A 15,410-nucleotide genomic window follows, 5' to 3' on the forward strand; every position below is an offset into this window, starting at 1 on the left:
AAGCAATAGCTTTATTCCCTGTTGCATAAGAATTTACTTATCTTGCATAAGATACAGTGACAGGTTTAAAAAATAGCAGTGAAATTTCATTTGGTGGTGAGAGAGACCTGTCAGACTATTAATAAGTACAATGGATCATGTTTATACCTAGAGTCCTGTATTATTATTGGAATAGTCATACTTAAGCCCAGAGACTGGTGAAACAGATACACACTATATACAGACCCATGCACGCACACACACACACATAAGCATGTACATCCACACATACATTGTAGACCACGAAAGATGGATTTTGTCTACTAAAGTGAACAATTCAACATGACTCACTTAAGTCTGAGACACCTTGTAATGTTAAGTGGTATGTTACCACAAGGACTAAACTTAACTTCCTTAGCCAAATAAATCGACTTTAATTAGTTCTATCAGAAAGATGTCCTTGTCATAAGAAAAGACTGGCAATATGGGGCTTAGCCATCAGTCTGAAAGTCTGAATACACTAAGCATAATCTTCGCACATACCTGATTTTAGAACTAAAAGGTAGATTAACTTTTTGATTAAAACGGGACAATTTAAAGTATCCGAAAGAGCAGGACTCTGGGGACTCAGACTAATCCACTGGCAAGCTCTTACTTCACTTACATGATAAAGCTTGGCTGGGATCTATGTTTACAAGGGGTTTTCTACAGATAGTACCCATCTCCCCAGTAAATAAAAAGAGGTGATACTAACTGGTAAACAGAGTTTACAGTGTAGTTTACTGCTGTTCTGATTCATAATCTTGTAATGTAGAAACAATATCTTTAGGGCGATAACATGTCATTTTACAGGAGACCTTCCTAGGAATAGCACTTGTGTGTATGTGGAAAGGTAGAGTTGAACTAACTACACGATGCCCATCTATCACAAGGACAGGTCAGCAACCCCTTATCCAGAGGCAATCCTTTTGGAAAAATTGCTTTTGTATATGTGTCTGTGCAGTGGGGACCCAGACAGCATAGAACTCCTCCCCGTGCTATGACTCTTACATTTACTGAGCAAAGGGGGTATTCAGACAACCAGGAGCCCCGAGTTGCAGAGAACTGGCAGCAGCAGTTAGAGAAGAATCAGAAACCCTGACATAGTTAACTGTTCAGTGTTTACTATTGGCTTATTAAAAGGACCCAAGGAAAGGAGTCAGCACTGGAATATTCAATCCTACATACACGAAGGGGTTGTTGTTTGTTTGTTTTTGTTTTTGTTTTTAATTTTAGTTTTAGAAATGTGCATACAGGTGTTTTGCCCTGTCTAGGTCTATGCCCCACCCCAGAAGAAAGCCTCAGACTCCCTGGAACTGGAGTTGTGAGCCTCCATCCCGGTGCTCACCATGAATTGACCCCCAGCCCTTTGGAAGAACAATCAGCTCTCTTAGCTGCAGAGCCATCTATCCAGTCACCCCCTCCCCAACACAGAATTTCTGATCAAGAGCCATTCAACTACATTTATTGACATTACTCAAACTGTCTCCAAAGCTGCCTAAACCCAGAGGGTGTGTAAGAAGATATCTTCTTTTCTAAAAAAAACTACCATTATTTGTTTTAAAAAATAGCATAATTGTGCACTATAGACGATTTTGTTCAGGAAAACCTTTCTTCATTCAATTTCAATATCGGTAAACGCCATGGAAATGTGGCTGAACTGAATGAAAGAGAATCTCACTCTTTCTACAGTCTGTCATGAAAGCCCAATGCAACTCAATCCTTCCGATCACCCAGAACAGACGTGCGCAGTGCTAAACGGAGATGGAGAACAGCTGTGAACTCTCATCACACGTTCCCAAGGGATCCAAGGTTCTGTTGCTTACATACTTTGGAGCCTAAAAATGCTTTACTATCACCTAGAAAAACAAAAGATGAAACTCCATGCAGGGTCTACTATGGCATGAGTGGTAATATTAGTATTTTCTAAGGTAAAATAAATGTATGTGTTTGGCTTGCATGTATGTCTCTGTAACATGTGCATGCTTGGTGGTCCAGGAAGTCAGAAGAGGGTATTGATTTCCTGAAACCGGAGTTACAGGCAGGTGCCAGCCGCCATGTGAAAGCTGGGAATTGACTCCAGACCCTCTAGAAAAACAAACAAAACGATCCCAACTACTGAGACATCTCTCCATTCCCAACAAGGTTAGTTTTAATTTTGTAAAAATGTTAACTATCCATTAGAGTAAAAAGTATACCAACTTCCAAGCAGTTAAGATAACCAAGCAAATCAGAAAAGCAAAGGAGAATAATAACATTGTGAAGACACAGAGATTGAGGAAGAAGGACAGCCCGCATTAGGATACTGAAAACAAAAAGTAAAGGTGGCCCCCGTGTGAATAGGGCGAACCTGGGATGCTTATGAACAACGCAAACTCCCAGCCTCTCTGCCCAGGACTCCTGCAGCTGGGACTTGAGGTTGGAGCCTGGAAGTTCACACCTGTAAGAAGTGTAAGATGAGATCATGATACAGGAATCTCACTGTCTGGACTCCCCAAAACATCCAAACTCAAGAACATCCTAGTGGAAAAGACTATTTCCTTCCTAAAAGTCATGTGATAAGAATGAGGCGGAGAGAGGGTGAAGGAAGAAAGGCACACAACTGCAAACCAAACTCCTGTTGATCATAATTTCATTTTAAAGGGGCAGCGATGTTGTCACTGTCCTAAATCATCCATTCAGGTGCTGCTCCAGGGGTAAATCTGTGAAATGGGATAAAGTGTATTTCTTTATCTACCATATTGAGTGGTAAGGATGAGAGAGAGCCCATAGCTGAGAAGACAGGTCCCAGCACCAGAAGCACAGCATGATGAGAGGTGCATGCCATAAAATGATAAAAACCCACGCTCTGAGGCTCTATAGGTTTGTCTTCCAGCTTATGGATGTGAAGGGCTGGCAGGGGAGCGGACATTTCCGCAGAGTTTACATGCAGTCCTGCGGAAAATGATTCTTTCAGAAAATAATGAACAATATCTCTCAAAGTCCTGAGCCAACTTACAAGGACATATATGTATTTTCAAGTAGGCCATATCTATTTATTAGTATTGAGTATTAAATTTTAAAAAACATTATTTTCATAAAATTTTCATAAAACATTATTAAAATATGCTTCATAACATCTGGCTCAAAATGTATCAGTAATATTGCATAAAATAATGCAGAAATATGTCTCCCTTGTTAGAAATAGACATTCTAACATCTGCTTTCAAAATCCACCTCTAAAGAGAGCCCAGGCAGGGTGGCAGAGAACCCTAGTGACAGCAGTCAGCAGGCACTTTGCTCACACATGAACCGGCCCACCCTCCTCCAGTCCTCAGCTCGGGCATCTGGCCCCTGGCCTCTGCACTGAGTCTTGCGGCTGCCTGCCGGTGGTGGCCCCTGGCCTCTGCACTGAGTCTTGCAGGCTGCCTGCCGGTGGTGGCNGCACTGAGTCTTGCGGCTGCCTGCCGGTGGTGGCCCCTGGCCTCTGCACTGAGTCTTGCAGGCTGCCTGCCGGTGGTGGCCCCTGGCCTCTGCACCGAGTCTTAAGGCTGCCTGCCGGTGGTGGCCCCTGGCCTCTGCACTGAGTCTTGCAGGCTGCCTGCCGGTGGTGGGCCCTGGCCTCTGCACTGAGTCTTGCGGCTGCCTGCCGGTGGTGGGCCCTGGCCTCTGCACTGAGTCTTGCGGCTGCCTGCCGGTGGTGGGCAGCTTTGAGGAGCTCTGCATTCTCCTTACAAACCCCATTCCTTTATCCAACTGGTGAGATACCAAAAGCCATTAAAGAAAATGACAAAGACCTTGCACAAGTCCAGGGAAAAATTTAGAACTACTTTTATAATACAGAGAAAGCCACATGGTTCTACGTAGCCACCTCCTAGGGAGACTTTTCCCATGGGTAACTGATCCTCAGGGGTGAGAGGGGATTTTTCTGAATTCTTCCTATCAGTTTTCTTGGTAATCCTCTTTAAAATAACTGTAACCGAGGACTCCACTCTTGTCTATTTACATTTTATAGCCAACCTAGGCAGACAAGATAAGCAAATTTATACATGCGTATCATTTACTTTCTTTTTGCCTCAGGAATTTACTTTTTTAAGCAACAGCCAGCCAGGAGGCAGTACCGTCTTCTGCATGTCTATTTACACAAGGCCTGAGAGTGTTGCCTGCTTCTTGCCTAAGGTGGTGCTAACTTTAAACATAACAGAGGTGGGTTTATGATTTCCGCCTACAAACAGTGCATAAATTTTGCCCTGCCCTTGTTCTCCGTGAAAGCAGTCATTCTGGGCTGTACAGTGGCCTTCCTTCAATCCACACTGTGCCTCGTGAAGCTTTGCGCTCTCCAGGCAGATTACCCCACAGCTAGGTAATCAGAGTTTTGTAATGTGTGTTTGCTCTGCTGTAGTAAACGCCATGGCACCCACTGCTCCATCCCATGGAGCACTGCCTTTTTCAGCTCTTTCATGCTACCGTAAGCATTTTGCCCAACTCAAAGGAGAAACAGTGATGGGAAAAAAAAAGATTTTTAATCTATTTAAATGTTAGCTATGTTATATCACAGAAGCTGAAGAAAAGCGCATGAAAAGGCTATTTTATTTTCTGTGCAGCCTCCCTCATATAAACTTAGTTCATTTTGTAAAGGCTACTTGAATTTTACTATCTTTAAAATAAGATTCTCAACATGCCACTATAATCTATTCAGTATGATTCTTTTCTGATGAAAAGGTTCTGAGATAGCTGTAGGGACCAGAACAGAGCTACAGACACATGTTTGTGGTGGAATTCACTACTAGAATCAAAGCACTTCAGCAGTGATCATGGATTAGCCCAGAGTACAGATAAAATCGACTGCCTTTAAGAAACTAATGTTTAAGCCGGGCGTAGTGGGCACACCTTCAATCCCAGCACTCGGGAGGCAGAGGCAGGTGGATTTCTGAGTTCAAGGCCAGCCTGCTCTACAAAGTGAGTTCCAGGACAGCCAGGTCTACACAGAGAAACCCAGTCTCAAAAAAAAAAAAAAAAAAAAAAAAAAAAAAAGAAAACTAATGTTTAGCTTGGTGTGGTCAAGCACACTTTTAATGCCAGTACTTGGGAGGCTGAGGCAGGTGGGACACAAGCTTGGGGTCAGCCATAGTGAGATGTTACCTGATAACTATCTAGAAATAATAAGGGAAGGAGGGAGGGAGGAAGGATTATGTTCAAGAAGAAATTCTACAAATAGTAACATAAGTGAAAGGCATAAGGTGCTGTATATGAATAGACAAGGTAGGAAGTATGAAGCAATGAAGACAGAGCTGGGGAAGGGGAGTCAGGGAAGGCACTTTGGCAAAGCACCGAGAGACACAGGGCAAGCCTATGTGAGCGTTCAGAAGGGCCATCTGGAGGGCAGGCATGTGTAGTTTGCTGGTGTTACAGGCTGGTGCGGCTGGCAGGTGTGTGCGTAGTGGAGAGAAGAGTGGTGGTTTGAGAAGTGATTGGGACATACATGGAAGGGGTGCACACCACTGGCCCCTGGGTGGAAACACATTCCAGGGTTTGACTGAAGCATTAGTGTAATCCGGTCAATTTTTCAGTTGGGATGTGACTCATGCACAAGTGTGTCCTTTGGGAGTTCATGACTCGGTGGTTTGGGGGACAGTCTCGAGATTGCATATCCATTACTTCTCTGAATTCCAAAGTATCCATCGCATCCAAGGCAAACAAACCCTCAGAGCCTCTGCATTTTACTCCTTGCCTGAGCTGGGCACTGTGAGCAGCTTTCATGCCTGGGACCACGTGATGCTTTATGTGTGATCTAATTCACTTACCTATCTCTGGCTGACTGGATTTGGGGGAGCAAAGGCAGAATCCAAGATCTCAGTAAAGACTGGTGGTGATAACTGGGCTGGGGGACGAGAGGGATTTAGCATAGGGTGTTACAATTAAACATGAACCGATCCTCTCTAGGCTCACGTACTTAAATACCTGATCTGCAGCTGTCGGAGGAAGTCGCACAGCCTTTTGGATAACTTCTGTAGAATGGAGCTTGAGGGCTTCCACTGACCTAGGGCTGAGAACTCTGCTTCCTGGTATCAACCACATGCACCAGCATGCCACGAACACTGACATGCCTTTCACGTCAGGATGGACTGGACTCTCTCAAACCAAACTAACCTTCCCTTCATTACGCTGTTTTTAATGTTTGTTTGTTTGGTTGGTTGGCTGGTTGGTTTTTTTGGTCACAACAAAAAAACACAGATGAGAACTGAGACAACTAGGAATTCTAAGATGCTGTAATCATTTAATTTGGAAATTTGGTGTGAAAGAAAGAAAAGTCAAGGATAACTGTCATGTGTTGTCATGAAAGCCTAGAGACAGATCAACGTCACCCTGAGACAGAAAGACCACTGTTGGGTGGTGGGGAGGAAACACCAAGATTGCAGTTTGGAGCCTGAAAATTAAATTTCAGATATTGAATGTCCCCCTGAGGGAAGAGGATTTTTAAAAGGGGGAGGGGCGAGTAGGTGGATGTAAGTCAGGTGGGACTACAGAAACACCAAGGGCTGTATTTTGGAGACTGACAATTAAATTTCAGATGTTGACTGCCCTCCGAATGGAAGATGATTTAAAAGGGGGAGGAGGGGGACTGGCTGTTAGTCTACAATGCAAAAGAAGGTTCTGAGTCAGAAACTTAGAGAAGGATGGTGACTAATACCACACCATGTGACATGCCAAAGAGCAAGTGATTACAGAAGAAAGAATGCTCTTAGACTTCCTGGATACATCAGTGTCTACAGGTCAGAAAGGTGAAGAGAATCCAGTAAAATACAGAAAGAAACTCACTATCTGGAGCGAGGAACAAGAAAGGGTTCATTTAAAAGCCCAATGATCATGGAGGAAGGTCGTGCCTTCTATACCCAGTACTTGGGACATAAAAAGAGGACAGACAGGTAATTAACCAGACTCAGGGAGGTGGCAGTCTTCACTCCACTCCAGTTGCACCCAGCATTTCGCCTGTCTCCTCACTGTCAGGCTGGTCATCTCCAGATGTGGCTTTGACAGTAACAGCTGGAGTGGAGGAGGAAGGCCAAAACCTGGCTAGAGTTTGCTGGCTGGAGACCACAGTAACAAAGGAAAGAAGGCAGAGACGGGTCTATAAGCAAATTTTCTTATAAGACATTGGAAAAAAGAACAGCTCTAGTAAAATGTAGGGTCAAGGGAGAGACTCTGTAAGATGTGAAAAATAAAAGCTATGAGATGCTGCTGGGTCATAAGGAGTGAAGACTTGAGAGGGTGACAAGGGAGGCAGTGGAGAATCCCTAAGACTGGTTAGCAGGGACATGGGTACATATACTGTATCTGTTGACTAATCAACAACTAAAGTATAAAATGACACCTACTGCTTTGGGAAAACAATTAGTTTGTTTGTTTGTTTGTTTCCTACAAGAACACAGGAATGGCACTTTCTGAGGCTGTCTCAAATGCTTGGACAAGGATAAGCTGTCGGAGTCAGGAAGCCCCATCACCAAGAACTGCAGGTTACACCCTCTGGACCTTATCTGATCTCAAGTTTATCTGTACAACAGTGTCTAAATCAACCTGCCCCCTTTACTGCACAGAAGTGATTGGACCATTGGCCAGTGGTGCACGCCTGTGACCTCCTAACCTCTATAACTGAGGCTCAGAGGTACAGTACCAGTCCAGTGGCTAATGTTTCAATGTGTCACTTCTTGATTCAATGTTTCAATGTGTTCAATGAACAGGGACTACCCCCTCCCCCAACAATTCCATTCTTTATTCCTTCCTACAGGGGGGCATTAGTGGGTTATTTAAAGAGTCTTAAATTCCACTTGCACTTGAGCAACTGATTTTGAGTTCTGTCTGCTTAGTACATGGAGCACAGTTCTCTTCAAGGAATATGTATACTTCAGTGTATCCTGATTTTGGCAGTAACTGTTCTCATTCTTTCTTTGGGTAAACTAAGAAACAAAGGTATGGATGTTTTTGTTTGTTTGTTTGTTTGTTTTCTCTTCTAAACAAGGAACTGGGAGGTTCAGGGTAAGAAGTCAGATGTAAAAAGGAACTGAAGTTGGCTTGATGGTTTTTTTCTCAGTCTTCACTTTACATTTTAAGAAAAGAGGCAAGAGCTCAGCTGGCCAGAAGTCCTAACAGGACCATAAAGGAAAGTCTGAAAGATAAAGGTGGCTGAGGGGATACAAGCACAGGCATACATAAATATGTGCATTATGTATGCAAATTTTACTTAGAACATGGCACGTCTCCTTACGTACTCACTCCTTGGCAAAGGAATGAGAGCTTTAACTGTCTCTACTTTGCCTATAATTAGTGCAAAAGAATTTGTTTTCCTACTTTGCATTTGTCACGCCATTTGTTTATACAGGACAGTGTTGCTGAGTTTTTAGCCAGAATTATAATTCACACCATAACCCAGTGTATCCTCATTTAAATAAAATACAGAAATTTACTTTTCAGTGATATATATTATCAGGTTTCTAGGAGCCAATTCTGATAGATATGCTAATCTACCTCAAATTCTCTGAGTCACACACTCCACCATCATTGAGCAAAGACTTATTTAGAATAAATGAATTCTTCAAAAACTGGAATAGGAAACTGGGCATGATGGTGCACACCTTTAATCCCAGCACTGGGGAGGCAGAGGCAGACGTATCTCTGTGAGTCCGAGGTCAGCCTGGATTACATGGTGAATTCCACTAGAGCCTGGGCTACACAGACAGATTCCCTGTCTCAAAACAGATACAATTCAAACAAAGCAAACAACACAAAACTTCAATCATTACTGTTTTTGAAGAATATTTTGAAGGATTATTTTTCAAGGATACCTCAATACATTTTTATTAATGTTAGTACAATTAATTCAGTGTTTGATCATTCACATATTGAATAACCTCATCACTCAACCATTATTAGGAATACACAGGGACAGACCACATTTTAAAAGCCTCATAGACCCACTGTTTCCAAGAGAGCATGGAGCTGTTGAGTGAGCAGAGGCAACCACACCAGGCTTGCTCAATGATGCTAAGAGACTTCTTACCTCCCAGTCCTTGACAGAACTGCCTGTGACTTCTTGCTCTATCAGCATGTGTGGCTCATGTGAGCTTCTCTAACTACGTACAGGTGTATTTTTTTATTCATTCAAAAAAAAAAAAAAAAAAGATGAATGGTATAAAGACCCAGGGTTTCAAGGTAAAGGGACTGAGTACCCCATTGCGTGGGTCTGAGAAACACAAAACTTTACTAAGAATCTGTTTCCTTACCTGTACAACAAATGAATTGGGTTGAATGTTCTTTAAGGCCCACGCCAACCTAAATGCAGAACTACAATATGATTTTTTTTTCTCTGTGATACTTATAGTAGCTCATAGCATAAATCACGTTTACAAAAAGGGGAGGGAAATACACGAGACACCTTTGAAGAAAATTGAATATGATTCTTAATGCAATTTCACATAAACAAAAGAATTTACGAAGATTCTCTTTTACATTTCAGAGTGAATTATTCCTTAATGAAAGATTTTGCTTCTAAACACATATCCATTTGATATAGCAACAAAATGATACTGCATACTAAAAATCAATTTACCTATAACTACATCATGGCCGTCAACCAAGCCAGCAGAGAAGAGCTCCTGAGACACACCGTCTGCTGTATCTGTCCAAATGTGAGATGAATATGTATTAGAAACCGGAACATAAAAATCAACAGCCCAGCCCAGTACAAAAGAGCATACATTTCAGTTACTAAAATCACCCAATGACTTTAATCCATCTATTCAGATCCTATTAGGAAAAAAAAAATCAGAAACACCAGGAGGTATATTTTCCCACAAGTCATTTGTATTTTGTTTTTTATTTAACAGATGTTACTGCAAAAGTATTTCATTTTGGTGAACCAAAAAACTTCCTCTCTGGCCACCATCTAAATTAATCCTCTAGTACATGCTGGAAGACCTAAGTGTTCGTCATGACATTGCTTTCCTCTCGTGCCAAGGTTAATTCCAGCTGCCATCAATCCCTTTCAATCATTCGTGGCTGTGGAGTTAAGAATTTATAGCAAAGGTTGAATGGGTGGGATCTGATACAACAGCCCGTGGGCTTGCTGGACTATTAAGATGAACTATTTAAATGTGTGCTATTAAGAAACTCCTTTAACACAACATTGATCATTTGATAGCAACAGATTCATTCTCTTACATAGTATGGCTGGGTAAATTAATGTAGTTTCTCAATGGCAAGTGACAGGAGTTGGCAATCTCATAAAGATGGGACTGAACAGGCTTGTAGCAAGTGGGTGAGTGAATACAGCCAAGATTACTTAAATGAGAGGTTATGAATGAGCCTGGTAACACTAACTTTAAAGACTAAAGACTTTTCAAGGAGGAAGAACATATTGAAATATGCTCAAGAGAACTATTACAGAACCCTGTGTTATAATGAAGGAGATGGTTTGGTCTCCATGGCTTTCAGATGTTCTAAGGGTCACGTAGTAGCACTGGCTACAAACAGCAGGATAAGTGTTTTCCAAGGTCAGGGAACACGCAGCCACAGAGCTGCTGCATCAGACAAACATCAAAGCACAACTGCAGAAATCTACCCTCAGCATCAAACAGCTGTGGCGACTACATAAATGAGCTTACAGAGTAGGTGTGTGTACGTAGACATTGCGTATGTGTGCCATATGCACACACATACATGCGCGGGACCTGCTTTTCATACTTTGGGGGGATTTAAAGTATTTTACCTGGTGTGTGACACTAAGAATACAATCAGTGGTGGTGGCGATGACACAGCAACGCCAAAAACATCCCACACACATCCTACGTTGCGGTGCATGGCTTGTCTCCTTTGCTCAAGCTCCAGAAACGACAAAAACCCAATGCATATAATTGATGCTTCTGAGGGTTGTGTCTTTCTCCCATTTCATAATGGGATGCAACAAACAGAAATGGATGGCAGGGACTGCTTACTAAACAGTGAATTCCACACAAGGTAAACTTGTCTTGGGCCTTCTCCTTTTGTCGCAGGTTAAAAAATAGAGTTTATAAAGGTCTCTCATGGAATGATATGTCTCTTATGTGGATAAGGGGACTTGAGGATAGATCACCTAATGGTTACGTTCCCAGAGTGACTCTTTCTGAAGCTGCTGGCACTCAGAATCTCTGTGTTCCTGGTGATCATCCAGATCTCCGGGAAGGGAAGCCCTTTTAATGAAGGTACTGAGCGACAGGCTTGCAGGAGGAAGTCTTTTATGCCTCGAGTGACTCGCTAGCAGCTAGAAGATCTGAATCTTACATTTCAGCAAGCAGTGTCACTCTCAGAATGCAGCTGAAAAGGGACATGCCAAGCACAACTACACCAAACCAGTGCCAGGGTGATAGTCACTCCCTGGTGATTAAATTGGACAGCAGGTCCTATTTTCAGGTCCCCTGGGCACCAGATGAATCATAGCGGAGTGGCAACTGGCTAACGCTAGCTGGACAAGACAGGAAATACTGTTTCTGTGTATGGCATTCAGAGGTCATTTTTCTACACAAGTAAGTAAAGACACCTGTAATAGTTTAGACCAGAAATATGATTATTTCAAGTTTCCTAGAAATTTATTTTTTGTTCTACATTGATGCTAAACAGGTAAAAACATTACATCTTAGCATCTACGTACCAGAGTATACAACAACATAGTAACTAAAAGAGTGTGTCTTCAAAAGACAGCAGAGGTTGTTCTGTGTGTCCATCCTGTCTTATGCCTGTTTATAGTTAGCATAATCATAATGCACATGAAGTGTATATGCACGTGTGTATCACAGATGATGCGTGTAGAGCAGGAGGCACCAGGAATGTCACAGACAGCATGACCAGTCCTAACAGGCCTGTGCTCGCTTTCCAGTAAAGGACAATTACCAGACAAGTCACTGCTATCGTATCCACCTGGCAACAAAAGCAGAGACTATTCATCAATCCCTGGCAACTGAGGCTGCCGCAGGCACTGCAAATGGACCAGTGATGATGGGACCGGCTTGACCACGCAAATCCTCAAGATGGAAATCCATTTCTTTGTTAGTTCTTAAAATTAAAATTGATTTTCATTGCTGTAGTCAATTTTAAGCAACTGGATGAAAAGAGGCAACCTCACTGCAAGCATCTGCCCCTTCTCATGCTTGGAACATCTATTATATCATTAGCAGATCTTATTCACAACACCGCCTGGTCAATATGTTTATATTATGACTAAATGAATGGCCTTTTGATAACTGTGACTGCTGTCGTACAATCTCGCAGACCAATCTAAAGTTATTAAAGATGGACACACTTGAAAAGAAAACCCGGCTAGCCAGCTCATTAGGGCCCAGGGCATTTATTTTGTAGAGGATACTTCAAATTTTTGTCTAATTCAAATATTCAGGGGGTGGTTGGTTTTATAGAGAGGGCCCATGATCAGGACTGGAGTAAATCTGGGACCCCAAACATTTAAGGCCTAAGAGTGGAATGTATTTGATTGACAGTACTTAAAAACCAACTTGTCATGATTGTGTATGGACAGGACACTCCAAGCCTTGAAGTGCCTATTGCTCATGCTGGCTCCTCCAGGCAGTTGAGAACAGGAAGGAGGCTGGGGCAGTTTAGTGCCTGAGTAGCTCTAAAGCCAAGTGAGCTCTGAACTCATGGACACTATCAGAATGCATGAGACCACTGTACTTTACATAGGTATTCGGGGTAGACCTTGAAGGTATGTAAAACAGAGAAACCACAGGCCATAGAAAAGAGTTACAAACTTAGCATGTATTAATGTCTGATTTTTACTTCTCTGAACTACAGGATATACAGTAAATAATGCAGCCTATATTTTTCCTTGTGATACATATCTATTAACCAAGGTTTCTTGATGTTGTTCTGTATGCCCAGGCTCTATGCCTGTTGCAAAACATAATAAAAAATAGAAATAATACATGGCCTTGTCTTCTGGCATCCAGAAAATGTACAAACAAGCAGTCCAGCCATTAAGCAGTTGAAGTAACATACTTGAGTTATTCAAATTACACGGAGGCCATAAGAGAGGCGGAGTCTTCTGGGGTAATTCTCACTGTCATTTCCATTAAAAGCTGCATCTCCAGCCCATATATATTTTCGTGGTTAAGCTAATACATCTAATTTACATGTGTCTGTACACCGTGACACATGTGCCTCACTATATTCACATAGTGAGTAGTAGTTTAGAACCCATACAATTAGCAAGTTCTTTCTCTCTTTGTTTGTTTGTAGACAAAACATTTTTGAATAGCAAATTACAACCATACACTTGTAATCAATTTTTCATTTGTTTCTTGTTCCACCAAAATAATAATTTCAATTAAAACTTGCCTCTTCCTGGAGTAAACTCAAATCGTATGTCATTAAGTTCCTTTCTGGAGTTTCTGAAACACATAACATAAAGCACATTAAAATCTAATGAGGCAGAGTTTAATCAAACCAAATTACTCTCAGTTTTTACAGGACGCGACTAACATGGAGGAAGTATTTTACAGTTTTAGGTTTCTCCCAAATATCTTCTCAAGTGGAAGATACAGTTATGATACCAATAACTGAATAGATATATTTGATGACATTTACCTCACATGAATATGCTGATAACACAAAATCCCCAAGACAAAAATGTTCATTTTATAAAAGCCATACTAACCCAATAAGCTTAAATCCACTTTCAGAATACACATCTTTAGAAGCATATCATCTAAGTGGTGTCCTGTACAGTTTTATTCCCCTGGACAGTAGCAGTTTAGTAACAGAACTTTAAAACAACGTATCAGGAACAACAGATGCTGTAATGAGTTCAAGACAAGTATCATATATTAAATCATATAAAAAAAACCCACAAGAAGCTGTACTTGTTGTTAAAAGCCTATTCCAAATTCAGGGACCCGTGAATGTTGAAAAACTCTCCATTGATAATAAACATTCTATAAGATACAGAAACTGTAAAAATATATACATAAGTATGTATTTAATACAAACTAAATCACACTTGGAAAAAATCTAGGAGAATTTCTTTATTTAAATGAAGTTTAAGTAATGATAAGGTGAGCTGTAAACTGTTAAAAGTATCTGTCTGTCCGTCTATCTATCTATCTATCTATCTATCTATCTATCTATCTATCTACACACACAAACACACACACACACACACACACACACACACACACACAGGAAAATCATGTCAGTAAGAGCAGCCTGTGCAACCAGCATAGGAAGCAGAAGGAGGAGTGTCAGGTTCCGGGGTTAGACTGAGACAGAAACAGAACCCAAGCAAATGCCCTTGACGATGCTCCTCTTCCTGACTGAGGAGATCTACCAACCACACCGGGTTTAATTCTCAACCCTGTGTGATAGCTTCTGCTGATGTGTTTCTGGACCCTTTAGCCCATTACCCTCCCCAGACTTTTGGGCTATCAATTCATATCACACTAAGCACAAGGAGGCCAGGAAGCCGGAAAGGACTCAGTATCCGCTAAGAGAAAGCCCTTCTCACTCCCTAGAAAAAGCTGCGCCACATTTAATACCAATCCACAAGGGACAACGGGCAAAAAAGAAGAGGACAAGAATTCAAGGCCAGATGTTCCTGAACCTAGAAATCTGCATCTGCCCTCAGGTTTCACCATCTGGACTTGGCCACAAGCCCTCTAAGAGCTGACATCTTACAACTATGCTTCCAGTAAGACTGTGTGGAACTCTCACTACTGAAGAGTGTGGATCCTCATCCTAAAATATCTGTCTGTCTGTCTGTCTATCTATCTATCTATCTATCTATCTATCTATTTATCTATCTATCTCTCTCTATCTATCTATCTATCTATCTATCTATCTATCTATCTATCTACCTACCTACCTACCTACCTATCTATCTATCTATCTATCTATCTATCTATCTATCTATCTATCTATCTACCTATCTATCTATCTGCCTGTCCATCTGTCTGTCTGTCTGTCTATCTATCCATCCATACCATAAAGTAAATTGGAGACAATAGCAGAGTGTCAGAAACCATTTTAGAACTGGTTTATAGTTTTAAAATTCAGAGCCAATAAAAATGTCATCAATTTACTTGAAAGAAAACTAATTAACTTTCCTAATTTCAAATTCAAATATTTTATAAATAAGTACTTCCTTAATGAGGGCTCATCTCTAAAACAGAGCATTTGTCTAATATGTGTGTGGACTTGGTTTTGATCTCCATTGCAAAAATAAAAGTAGTTTTCCCTCACAAAAGAGAAATAAATGCACAAGCAGACTGAAATCGTTTCACATGGCTGAATATGTAGAGTTCATATGTTGCAATACAGCATATTCTCTAAGGAAAAAAATCCATTAATAATGTATGTAAAAAGGAATGAGTGAGGAA

General features: G+C 41.4%; 1 protein-coding gene across 2 annotated transcripts in view; it reads right to left on the reverse strand.

The window, feature by feature from the left end:
- Nucleotides 1-15,410, reverse strand: part of Stk39 (serine/threonine kinase 39) — a 260,743-nt gene that overhangs the window by 40,622 nt on the left and 204,711 nt on the right. For both annotated transcript variants that reach the window (XM_029470615.1, XM_021156379.2), the window contains exons 15-16: nt 13,375-13,427; nt 9,602-9,670 (exon numbers count right to left, since the gene is read on the reverse strand). In XM_029470615.1, the coding sequence (XP_029326475.1) occupies nt 9,602-9,670; nt 13,375-13,427 (122 nt within the window). The remainder of the gene's footprint in view (nt 1-9,601; nt 9,671-13,374; nt 13,428-15,410) is intronic.

Source organism: Mus caroli, chromosome 2, assembly GCF_900094665.2.
Source record: "Mus caroli chromosome 2, CAROLI_EIJ_v1.1, whole genome shotgun sequence".
NCBI classification, from domain to species: Eukaryota; Metazoa; Chordata; class Mammalia; order Rodentia; family Muridae; genus Mus; species Mus caroli.